The sequence below is a fragment of the Anopheles darlingi genome, chromosome 3 (assembly GCF_943734745.1).
Source record: "Anopheles darlingi chromosome 3, idAnoDarlMG_H_01, whole genome shotgun sequence".
Lineage (NCBI taxonomy): Eukaryota > Metazoa > Arthropoda > Insecta > Diptera > Culicidae > Anopheles > Anopheles darlingi.
Window position 1 is genome coordinate 58,107,042 of NC_064875.1, and position 12,500 is coordinate 58,119,541.

The following is a 12,500-nucleotide window of genomic DNA, read 5'->3' on the forward strand; positions in this document are numbered from 1 at the left end:
CGTCGCATTTCCGATGCCGACGGGGATTGCCGGCGAGCAGCTGGCCGCCTACCCGCCGGGAGGAGGTTGGTCTGAGTAATTAGCATGGAAGATTGTGGCCAACCGCGGTGCTTCTTATGTCTGGGTTGGAGAGAGAGAGGATGCCGAGATTCCCGGGAGAAACCACCATTCAAATGGATGTGTGTATGTGTGTCGACTAGGATACTGAAGCGCTTGCACGGAGACGATGCGTAACATCGTTCTCGGTGGCATATTGATGCTGAGTATTGGCGAAGGAATGAAATTGGTTTTAGGCTTCCCAACGGTACATCTTTTAAATTGATAGAATGTGCTGATATTGTGCTGTAGGATGTTTAATTAGGCAATAGGACTAATTCATTAGAATATCTTTTAACCAAATCAGCGAAATTATATAACAAAGATATATTCAAAGTAACTTGGAATTATGTACTTCGATTAATTAACTTAAAACATAATTTTATCCGTTACATGCCCTTTTCACCTAATCTATTTATTTTCATTTCAAACTGTTGTTACAGGGAATATCTTCTATCAAACGGTTTGACGGAGAGAGTCGTGTGAAGTGTCGAAGAGAATCGAAAACAATGGTTTCTAAATTTCCAAAAGACTGCTGTAGGATCTGGTGATGTAACATAAGAATTTCGCGCTAGGATGCCAGCAATCAACCGATCATGCTTCAGCCTGAAGAAGCTGATCCAAGTCGATACGACAACCCAGCCGGTAAAGTCTTCTTAACCCTTGTAGGTGGACAGAGAGGGTTTTTAGGCCCAAAACGAAGTCTGATAAGTGAGTAAGTCAAAAGGTTCAACTATTATTGCTAGTGGTTTAATAGGTCAATTGGAATTTGTCAGAGTCCAGTAGACAAAATTAGCTTTTATTAGCTGTAAGCTGCCCTTAATTTAAATCTTTTCGCGTCGTGTATTATTTATTACAAACTAGTTCTGCCAAGAATTAAGTATTACTTTCATCTATTGGTCAGATGTGAGTGGCAATATAATTTTGCACGTTGTTTATGCTACACAACTTTATGTATAAGTTCGAAATGGCAATCATCTCAATATCCTTTTGCCAAAAAGTATTCTCTTCGCTCTTCGCATAAGCAGACTACGCATGGGAATTTCCCATTGCTTTCGATGGATTCTTTGACATCCCAATCCAATTCCAAGGGACATTAGGAAGCCCTGCCACTCTCACCATTGACAGCGCCATTAGTGCCGAGTTGGACATTACAACTAAATAGTTTTAACGGCCAACGCATGACTGAATGATGATTGAACATTGTCGAATGATGAAAATCGATTAACCCACGAGAGCTAATCACAATTGACAAAGAAAGAGAGAGAGAGAGAGAGAGAGAGAGAGAGAGAGAGAGAGAGAGAGAAAGAGAACGATAGTGTGTGTAACGAGCGCGAGCAGTTAGCAGGACTGAAAGGCCCAGACCATTACCGCTGAAGGAAGTCGCTGCAAAAAGTTGTCAATACCAGGCGTTCATTATTACCGACTCATGTTCGCTACATTAATTAATGTCATTCAATTACTGCTGCTGCTCCTCACTTCCAACACCACCACAACCACTCCATTAGCCTGCGCGACGTAGCGCAATTTCGGCAAATGGGCTCGCCTTGAATTGCACTTGAAATGCCTAGCCAAATGGCAAAAACGTGATTTTTTATGAGCGCGCCAGAGACAACTTCAAACAAAGTGGAACACCGGGAGCGAACCGTAATCGTTATCATTTTGCGCGCGACAAGCGATGGCGCACAGTGGACCGATGACCGGTGAAAGTGAAGTTGCCAAAACAGGTCGTCCACAGATCGTCCCCCACTGGTGCGTTATTTGTTGGTCCCGCACTTAGGGCGAGGATTTGCGATAATTAGCGCACGAGACGTGGCCACCGAATGGAGACCAAAGTTTTCCGCTGCCTTATGCCTTTTCTCTCAGGTGCTCAGGTGTGTTTGGTTGTGAAGAGAGACCCTCAGCCCTCATCATTATTTGGCGTGGTTCATTACTACCTGGCACGACCTTCGGTATCGACCAACAGGCGTTGGCGTTGGGCCATTGGTCGCCCCCCCTCCCTCCCAACGGTGGTACCTTTCTTAATCTTAAATTCAATTTAGAAAAAGCGATTTTACTATCATCGTTGCTCGCGTCGGTCGCTCGGTCGGTCGGTTGGTTGGTGCGTGGCGACCTGATCATACCACCAGCGCCCTGCCATGGCGTGCCGGGTTTTCTGTGCCAACTTTTCCGAAGGGCGGCGGTCCACCACCCCCCGCCGGTGGTGTCATTTACAAATGGCACAATTTGCTCGCTGCGGGTGCCTGGCAGGTGACAATTTTTCTGGGGACCAAGCGAACGGGAAAGGAAAGGTCAAGGAGAGGGTGGGCAAACACGATACGCCAAACACCTGCACAAAAGGGAACGGGGGGAGGAGGGGGGGACGCTCTCTCTCCGGTGCCGTGGGCCTGGCACGCGCGCACACGCCAAATTATGGCGTAAAATTTAGTCGTCAAACATTCCGTCCCATAAATTATGCACGCTTACACATACACACACAATCACACACACACACACAGTCGTTGTTCTGCAAGGTGTAGAACCACCGCACACAGACCGCACCCCAAAGCGTGTGTGTGTGCCGCGGTGAATGTAACATTTTACTCTGTTTATGAGAAAACATTTTGTAAAACTTCTCGGCAGGCAAGTGAAGTGGTGTCCAATGGAGGGGGGGGGGGGGAGGGATGGGAGGTTAAGGGGGTGCCAGGTGTGGAGCCAGGTTGGGGCTTGTTTCGCGCATATTTTATCGAAGATAATCTCTGGCAGATCCCACCGGTGACAGGAGGGAGCGCCATCAAGTGTGAAGTAATGATCTCGATACTTTGTTTTCGAAGGCTTTCACTCGTCACACGTTGTGTGTGTGTGTGTGTGTGTGTGTGTGTGTGTGTGTGTGTGTGTGTGTGTGTGTGTGTGTGTGTGTGTGTGTGTGTGTGTGTGTGTGTGTGTGTGTGTGTGTGTGTGTGTGTGTGTGTGTGTGTGTGTGTGTGTGTGTGTGTGTGTGTGTGTGTGTGTGTGTGTGTGTGTGTGTGCTAGTAGTGTGCCGGTGTCATACGAATTTACCCGTGTTCTCCCCGGAAACGAGGTTCATGTTTGCGTAATGCTGTGCTTTGAGCAGCTCATATGCTTAGCCACGCCAAAGTCGATCGACATGTATATGTGTCGCGCGCGCGCGCGACATACTCCCATCACCCACCCCAACCGGAAAAAGGGGGCGGTGGTTGGTTAGATTAAATCAAAAGAAGGAAAAAGCAGCTTCTCGGCTTCTCACTTCTCATCATCGTGTGGCGCGCAATTGTGCGGCACTGGCACCACCATGCCACTCTTGTTTCTCTGTTTCAATTTGACTTTCTATGTTTCGTGCACCACCGAGCAGTCGCATAAAGAAATCCGAAACAGCAGCAGGTCTGGGCTTTCCCGGGACATCTCAGTATTTCCCATCCTCACCACCAGAAAGCATCATCATGGGCTACAATATGCTCGCGATGCTTGAGCGTTGTTTAGTTTACTTTCGTTTCGCGCGTCTGTTTGCGCTTCCTTCTGTTCGCTTCTCTCCTTTTTCTCTCCGCCATCCGGCGAATGCCATGTTGTCAGTGCAAATGACAGCATATATCCCCTCCCTAACGAGGACTTTTACACACACACACACACAACAGTCACGCACACACACATGCACGCTTCTGACATTGACGATGATGACGACGACAACGACAACGACGACGACGACGTCTGGTTCCGTGTTGTGCCCGGGCCGTTCCGTGGGCAATCGCTTCCGTCCGACTTTCACTTTTTGAATCCTTTTTTTTTGGGGGGCGGAGTGTGGAGCTCGACATTTGTTCTTCAAACCCGTTGGACGGCGGTGCGAGTTCTTATGCTACGCTGCACCGCACATATGTTGGCAGCATAAATGAAAGCTTAAAAAGGCTGGCCGGATGGTGTCCGTGTCCACGAGTGCGTTAAAATTTAATTAATCCGCCTTTCTCGTCTCGTGGGACTCACTGGTCATTGGTGTATGGTTGACCGGCCGGGAATGTCAGGTAAAAGGGCCTCCTTCGCTTCGGCAGCAACTTCGGCAGCTCGCTTCCTAAGCTCACTCGAGATGATTGTAACGGTATTGCGATTAGAAACCGACGATGTGTACTGCTGGAGGGCGCACACAATCACAGGACTCACACACACACAGACTAACACAGTTCTAAGCCGAAAGCTCGAAAGACGGTGTCTCATTAGCCGCCGGCTTGTGTGCCGCGCTTGTTCCGATTTGCTGTTTGCGGTTCACTCAGCAATTCTTTCTCTCTTTCTCTCACACACTCTCTATCTCTTTGCCTCTTTGTCTGTCTGTGCCGAGAATGGTTTTCGCAGCTTTCCAGCGGACGGATGGGTAAAGGTGGGAAATGTAGTGGAAAATTGGTGCCAGGCCGCCAGGAAAACCCAAAACGAAATTAACTGGCCCACCGCTTGGTGCTGCCGCTGCTGCTGCTACTGCGGTCTAGTGCGGTGCACAACGACGGACCTGGCCGTCGCGATTCCGTACCATAAACCGCTTGTGTGACTGTAGCAGAAGCAGCAGCGGCAGTGGCACGCAACCATGCCATGGTGGTGGTGGTGGTGGTCGGCCATGGTCCTGTTAGCGTCGCTCGTCGTTGTTACAAGGAACTTCTTTGTGTTCAGGAGAACGGAGCGACCAAAGAGAGAGAGAGAGAGACCGAAAGAGAGCGAGTGTCTTTGCGGAGAACCGATTTAATTAGTGATTCACGCCGGATGTGATACATTAATTAGAGTAAAATATCGTCCCTTTGCTGGCGCAGCAGCAGCAGCAGGTGGTGGTGGTGGTGGAGGATGTTTTACCATGCGCCTCCATCGTGCCACGTGGTTGTCGCTTTGATGCGCGTTGGACCACGTTAGCAGTAAGCTGTCGTTTCCTGCAAGCGTTGTAACTTAAACCTTCATCAGACAAACTGCACTTACAAGGAATAAAAAAGAAGCCGCTCGGAACATCGTGCATCCCTTCCTTTCGCTCTTGCTCTGTTGGTGTGTGTGTGTGTGTGTGTGTGTGTGTGTGTAATTGGTTTCATATTACACGCGCTATGCGCTTTGATTCATTCCCCAATGAAAAGAACCCTCGGTTCGCTCGGTGACCACCCGCCTCGTTGACGGTCCCTCTAGTGTTTTCACTTGGCCAGAGCCAGACCAACGCCAGAACAACGCCAGCCCCTTTCCTTCCCCTTCCCTTCTCTTCGGGACCCCTTCGGACCAATCTCTGAATGGTACCGCGTGGTGGCACGTGGTCGGTAGAAAGATGATATTTTCTTTCCCGCCCCACACTCCAACTGGCCACTGGCTTGAAAAGCACGCTTTATGCTTCCCCCCTCCCTTTTTTCGTGTGCGTGTGCCAGCCAGTGCGGCGTGTTTGCAGTGTGTTTGCTGGCCAGCGCCACAAATCCCCGGAACCGCTCCCCGGGACTGTCGCCGTGCTCGAGAGGAAGAAACGTGCCCTGGCTTCCTGGGAGTCGGGGCCTCGTTTTCTCTCGCATCTGGTTTGTTTGATTTTTGTTACCATTCTAAGCGCTGGAACACTGGTTGACCGAACGACCGACCAACCGACCGGGGGAATAAGATTGATGTTGAACTAACCGCACGTACGTGAGTGTGTGCGTGTGTTTGTGTGTGTTACGTAGCCAGGTACGCACCATAAACGTGCACCAAAACGTGCCCTAATGGCTCTACCGGAGTCCCGAAGACCTTTCCATCATCTTATTTGCGGAGCATCATTCCGATGCGGTTCATGGCATGGCTTTGGCCATGTGTGTGCGCGTTGTCCTGCTCGTCTGTGTGAAATCAAAATCGTTGGAAGTCGTGCAGCAAATCATCGAATTTATCGCAAAAGTGTGCGTGTGTCTGTGACTGATGCAGATCACCATGGAGCTCAGCAACCCAGTGGAGTGACAGCGGAATGTTTGACGTTCCATAAAACCCACGTTTTTATCGTGATCTTCATAGCGGTAGCGCGGGGGGCCCGGGGGGCGGGTTCCAGGAGTCAGATTTCACTAGCGTCAGCGTGCTTAAGTATGTGTTTTATTCCTGACACTCTAACAGTACCGCCAGCACCGGGAGCAGCAGCATCTGTGCCGCGCATCTTGTTTTGTTTCTTAATATTTTACGTGCACTCACACACTGGCCACACGTTCCACTGTCCTGGAGTGTGTGTGTGTATGTGTGTGAAATGTGCAATGTTTATTGCAAAAACAAGTGCTTCACGTGAGGCGTCAACGCCACCGGCGGTGACTTCGAAGAGCATATATCGTCGTCGTGTTCGTCGTCGCTGTCGTTGTCGTTCGTCTGTTTATTGCCACCAAATAAACGGATGGAAATGGCCTTTCGCCCCGGTCCAAGCTAACGAGAGAATGCCGGGATTGAGCATCGAGAAGCATTTCCATCGTGTGTATGTGTGTGTGTGTGTGTGTTTCATATGATCCCGTGAACGCTCCGGGGCGATGAAGGTTTTACTGCCGATCGTAGGCGTCACCCGGGATTCGTTTGAACTTTTCTCGCGATGATTTGCGTCTCAGGCGGATGTTCCCCCCCCCCCCCCCCTGCCCCGTGGCTCGTCTTGCCATAGCAGTAATGGGAAAAACTTTGATTTCGTTCCCCAGCCGTTCCAAAAACATCTTCTTGCCGAACGTCTTCGCGGCGGGGGTAGTTAAGCATAAAATCACGAGGACATCACATCACTCACACGACAACCCGTGGTGGAGGCTTTACTAGGGCCGTGCCGTGGGGTGACACTCAAAAATAAATATAAAAATGCCTTCGGCAAATAAATAAGTCATCCTCAATGCGCTCGTGTGCGCCCACGAACGTTAGTAACTTGGGGCGCTTTTTATCGAGGTTGAATGTCTTGGGAAACTTTCACCACCACAGCACAGCAAATGGTACGGCAGTGTCCGGCCGGAGTTCCGGGGTAGCTCCATTAGCGAGCGGGCCGAACGGTGCAATGGGCGCGCACCAGAAACTTTCCCAATAAAAGTCACGGAGCGCCGGTGGGCCCTGGACGCCGTGGCCAATGGCTGCGACGACACCTCCATCGCCTCGCCTCACGGAATAGGATGCTCCTTGCACTCTCCTGGCCACACACAGACACACACACACAAACATTGGGAGGCTGGTGTCGCGCGGATAAGCGCCAGCAAAGATGTTTTAAGCGAAACGGTCGATGGAGGCGCATGGTAGCTAGCACGTGGCGTCGCTTTTCGCCATTTTGTATTATCGTCTCGCTCTCTCTCATTCTCTCTCTCTCTTTCTCTCTCTCTTTCGCTCTCTTTTTCTTCTGTTTCGTCAACTTTTACTGCTCAGTACGGTGCATTATACGGTCCAGTGCGTGAGTGTGTGTGTGTGTGTGCCGGCTCGTTCGCGTCTGTTTGTTTACTGGACCTGGCACTGGAGTTTCCATTTCGGCGAGTTGTCCGCTCGTCCGCCAGTTTACTTTATCCTTTTCTTCCCTTCCCCGTACTCCCCGCTGAAGTGACGCTTATCCTCGGCTTCCTCAGTTCGGCTTTTATCGTTGCTCTGTCCTTCGTCTTCGAGCTTCTGCTTCTGAGCTGGAACCGGAGACGAGGCCAAAGCAGCTAAGGCCCAGCCACAACCACAACCACAGACACACACACACGGGCACGGGCACAGGCACAGGCACCACGGGCACTTTCACGCGATGCGATGCTTTTAAAAGTACGTAAACCATAATAAACACATAAAAAGGCATAATTTATGGTGAAATGTTATCATAAAAAATCGTTACACGTCGCCACGGAGCGCCCACCGACATCCTGGTGGTGGTGGTGGTGGTGGTGGGCTCTGTGCGGCTTCGCACTCGGTGTGAGAATGTGAGCGTGTGTGTGTGTGTGCGTGTTTGTGTTTGTGTTGGTGGCCGTTGTTTGTTGTTTATTAGAGAGTGTGGTGTCCGTGATGCCCTCGGCCTGGGCTGCCAATTCAACCAGCACCACCACTACCACCACCAGTACCACCGATGGCTCGATGGCTTAAAGTTTAGCCGGGTGCCGAGCCGAGGGTTTGGACTTGAAATTATGGTCTCCGGCTCCCGCTCCAACTTTATAGTAATTCCATTTGCTCGTGCTCGTCCTCTACGGTATGCTGCGGCGGGGCCGAATGTCCCCTTTTTATGTTTTGCCGGCGGAGGGCTTTTTGGTCGGAATTTTTGTGTGCGAAAATTCGGTTGCCGAAAGGAAAGATTCCGTTTCGTCCTTCTAGATACCCAGACCAGTGAGAGGATAGTGTGTATGTGTGTGTGGCTGTTCCTCAAGATGGCTCTCTTAGGAAGGTGGCGCTTTGCGTAAATAATTATCCGTTTCGCCTTCACCATAAATTCATGGCTAATCCTTGTGAGACTAGTTGGGTGAGATTAGTTCGTTCCAAGAAGTCATTTCGTCCGAAAATAGTTTACAAACTTCTGTAGTAGTAGTGTACTGTTGGAAGTGAACAGCTTTCGAAAAGATCGATTCCTTAGTCCCTCTTTGTACCAAGAAACCGTAGGAACGTAGGATTTCGAGAACCGTAAAGCGGCTTTAATAGCGGCACCCGCCCCGTTCACTTTGTAATGTCGCATCTATCTCGTCCTCCACATTAACTCTAATGAAGGCTTATCTCCTGCCGGAATGAAAGAGAAAGGCAACGGAACGGAACGGACAGAAACAAGCGTCCAAAGGACTCGCTCTTCACTTTCTCGCTCTCCTTCTCTCTCTCTCTCCGGTTGCTGCCTTCCATTGTTATCTTGTGCCAACCAGGCACCGTACCGATCAGCCGAATGATTATCCGGCTCACGGGAGGGGGTATAGCGGCTTAAGAAGTGTTCCATTTCGTTCCATTCCCGGCGAGACGAAACACTAGATTGCTGTTTGCACCATGAAAGCAAATGGTTGTTCCGCTTTCTACCCTCTCTGCTACATCATGTACACGAGTGTTAGTGTGTGTGTGTGTGTGTTGTGTGGAAATGGAAATTAGGAAACGCGCAAACAGCGCGCCATTTCATCTAATGGGCGATGGTGTACCTGACACACGCGACAATAGCGGCGATGAAGCTCCAGCTCCGTACCTTGTGTTCCTCGCTGATTATCCGCGAGGAGAGGGGGCGGGCACTCCCTAATCTCCGTCACTACATTAGGATGACAGCTTACATTAGACGGTTTTCCGCTGTGTGTGGGCGAGCGAAAAACAAATCGCCAAAAAAAAAAAACGGTGCGCCAGGTCAGCCGAAATCATTAACGGCTAGAAAGCCTTGGCAAGGCCTCGGTGGGCCCCTCTGGGGGCTAGGAGGTGACAGTTTAATGCGCTGCTAAGCTTTTAAAACTTTTTCCCATTCTCGATCCTAGGGTCGTCGTCCCCAAACTGAGCCATTCAATGCGAGCGGACTGGACACGCCAAAAGTGGCTGCAATGGTGACGCGGAACACTTAAACGCTTTCACACAACTCCCGGTCCAAGGTGGTGACGGTGTCCCGTGACATAAATCTCTCGCTGCTGCGCCCACATGAGCCACATGGTCCCGTGGGAACGAATGGTGCATTAGTGCCGGGCTGCCCTTTTTCCTTTTCCCACATCATTGTCACGTCACGTCTTTTGTGTGAGTTCCGAGGAAGGCGCTATAGAACGCTACCAGGCTCCGGATCTGGGCTTTTGCACAATGTGTGTGTGTGTGTGTGTGTGTGGGGCTTCTCTTCTTTTTGCCAACAATTATAATAATTGTTTTTAGATTAAGTGCAGCAGCAGATGCACAGCACAGTGCACGCCACAGCTTCATCTTCGTCTTTTGTGTCTGGCCAAGTGCTGCTCATTAAAACGCTGGTTCACGTTCGTTTTGGTTAGCCCTTTTGTGTGTTTGAAAAAATTGGAAGACAATAAGCCGAGTCGAGTGGTCGGGCTGCATTCACCTGGTAGACGAGGAAGTAATTTTCTTTACACGAAAGGAAATAAGATAAGGGGAGGGAGAGTGCTTTGGAACGGATAAACTAGAGGATCGGATGGAGGCACTGCATTGCTTCCATGTAATGCAATAGAACCAAGGGAATCGTTGCTGTAACATTATAGAAAACCCTTTCAAAGCCCCACAAGTTCCAGCCCGCAAGACCTCAAGTGTCGTTGAAATGATGCATCTCTACTAAATGTGTATGTATAATCCGGAAATGATTCTTTTCATCAACCCGCCCTCGAAATGGAATTTGCATCCTTTCCATACTTGAGTTTTGCATTCCTGCAGCATACATTGTAGCATGGCAGTCGAGAAATCCGCGGATTCAAACATCGAATACACGACTCAAGTGACTTCAAACTCGCTGTACTGCCAGGCTCACTCAACGATCACTTCAGGTGCAAAACTCGCTTCAAAATGATTCCAAAACCCAGCAGCGCATCCATTCCAAAAACCACACAAAACTAGTCTTTCTACCTTGTTAGCATCGACGCGGCACAACCGGTGTGTAGTGTGTTTCCACCGCGAAACTGGTCTCGCTAATGAGCATCGTTCCTTAATTAAGACTAAAGCTGATGGCAGGACCCCGGAGGCGTTGTGTTCTGGTTCGGAAAAGTCCCCCGAAAAGTTTACTTAGAAATTATGTTTCAACTGATAAAAAGGGGGCTGCAAAAAAGGCTTCACAACTCGTTGTGTTGCGTCCGTGCGTCCAGCGAGTTTTAATTAATTGGAAAACTTTTCGCCAAACTGGTCACAAACACGGCCAGAGCTTGGCCAGATGGGCGCGAAAAACAGGCAAATGATTCAATTTTGCCGCAGCGCCCATTGCACTTTGCTGGCTGAGAGAACTGCATCAGCCAATCGATTACATCAGCGAGAGAACCTCGCCGTTTGCTGTCTCCTTGCTCTGTAAATCAACGAATTAATCTCCTCGCGATGAGTTTGACTTACCTCCTTTCACGTGCACTTCCCGGCTCAGTATCGTACCGACTAAGTTTTTTAATTTACATCTGTTGAAGAGAAAATGAAACAGAGTGATAAAAAGAGAAAGGAACAGCAGAGAGAGATAGAGAGAGAAAGCAGAGAGAGAGAGAGAAAGTGAAGGAAAGAAAGAGAGCAGAGAAAACGATGGTCAAACAATGGTGTTAGTGTGAAGTGGAATTTCGGTGCAAACGGAGATATGAATCAGAGGAAAATGCCGGAAAAGCCGGAAAAGGTGAAGAGCACCGAACCGAGTACAATCAGTTGTTATCGGGGCCACGCAGTACGCGCCGGCCAGGCTGGAATTTAATTAAAAACTTGAATGCGTTCTTGCGCATAACCGCAGCACCATCACCGCCAAGGAAGCACTCCCCCCCCCCCCCCCCACCCCATCTTGTGGCTTCCTGGTTCTTGGTTTCCGTTAGATGGGTTGGCTGCCCGTGGTCTTCGAGGCCTGCGCCTTTTTGTGATCGAAAGCCAACCGCAAAAGGTTAACAATTTTCTGAATGGTTGCCTCCCCTTCCCCCTTTTTTGCGGGGAGAATGCTGGTCATGTTGATAAGAGCATCATCGATGGTCGAAAGAAGCATAGATCAAATAAGCTCTTCTGTACTGTGGCATTACAACAACACGAGATCATTATGGTTTGAATTCTAAACGTGATAACAACCGCCTTATTTGAATGCCTCGAATGCTCGACAGAATCTAGAATGGACCTCAATCTTTACTCAACTGAACAGAGATTGCTTCATCCAGCCATTATTGATGCCCCGGGCATTGTAAGGGAATGAACGGAAAATGGTTTTAGAAATAACGCACCAGCGCCAGAACCACGCTTCAATCTGGAGTGTGTTTTGTAAATGATTTCGAACAATCATAATCACCGATGAATGGAGCATCAGGGCAGGAATCCTTTGCTTCAAAAATGCTTTTAATGACCGCGTGGATTCACGCTCCGTTAAGGCACAAGACTGCTGCATTCCCTGAAAAACCCAACGAAAAGGTGTTTCTCAACTTATCGCACCACCTCGGTGGTCACCGAGCGACAATGTACAACCATTTTGCAATGGTCGCTATATATGTGTGTGTGTGTGTGTGTCCCTAGCTCTGGCCTAGCCGGTACCTAAACGTACCAACGCCAGCGGGGTTGAGCGCTCCAGGAGATGCTGGATGCTGGAAAAAGTATAAACATTCCAAATGACGATAATGATGGCAAATCGGACAAAGAGAATCTGTTCAGCCACACGCAGGGCGTCGTCACATGATGCGGTATGGAACAACGTTCGGTTGGTGGTTGCTTGCGCCTTTGTGTGAGTGTACCCCGCCATTGCCGTTGGTCCTGTGGCTTAAACGCTTTCATCCAGCACCAGCAGCAGCAGCAGCAGCAGCAGCAGCAGCAGCAGCAGCGATTGGAATCGAGCACAATGGGGGACCATAGCCATGGAATGGCTTTTGCGAAGCTCGTGGAAA

General features: G+C 49.6%; 1 protein-coding gene across 6 annotated transcripts in view; it reads right to left on the reverse strand.

Annotated features, from left to right (window-relative positions):
* LOC125957591 (Down syndrome cell adhesion molecule-like protein Dscam2) overlaps positions 1-12,500 on the reverse strand; it is a 78,787-nt gene that overhangs the window by 46,271 nt on the left and 20,016 nt on the right. For all 6 annotated transcript variants that reach the window (XM_049690400.1, XM_049690404.1, XM_049690401.1 and 3 more), the window contains exon 4: positions 11,002-11,060. In XM_049690400.1, the coding sequence (XP_049546357.1) occupies positions 11,002-11,060 (59 nt within the window). The remainder of the gene's footprint in view (positions 1-11,001; positions 11,061-12,500) is intronic.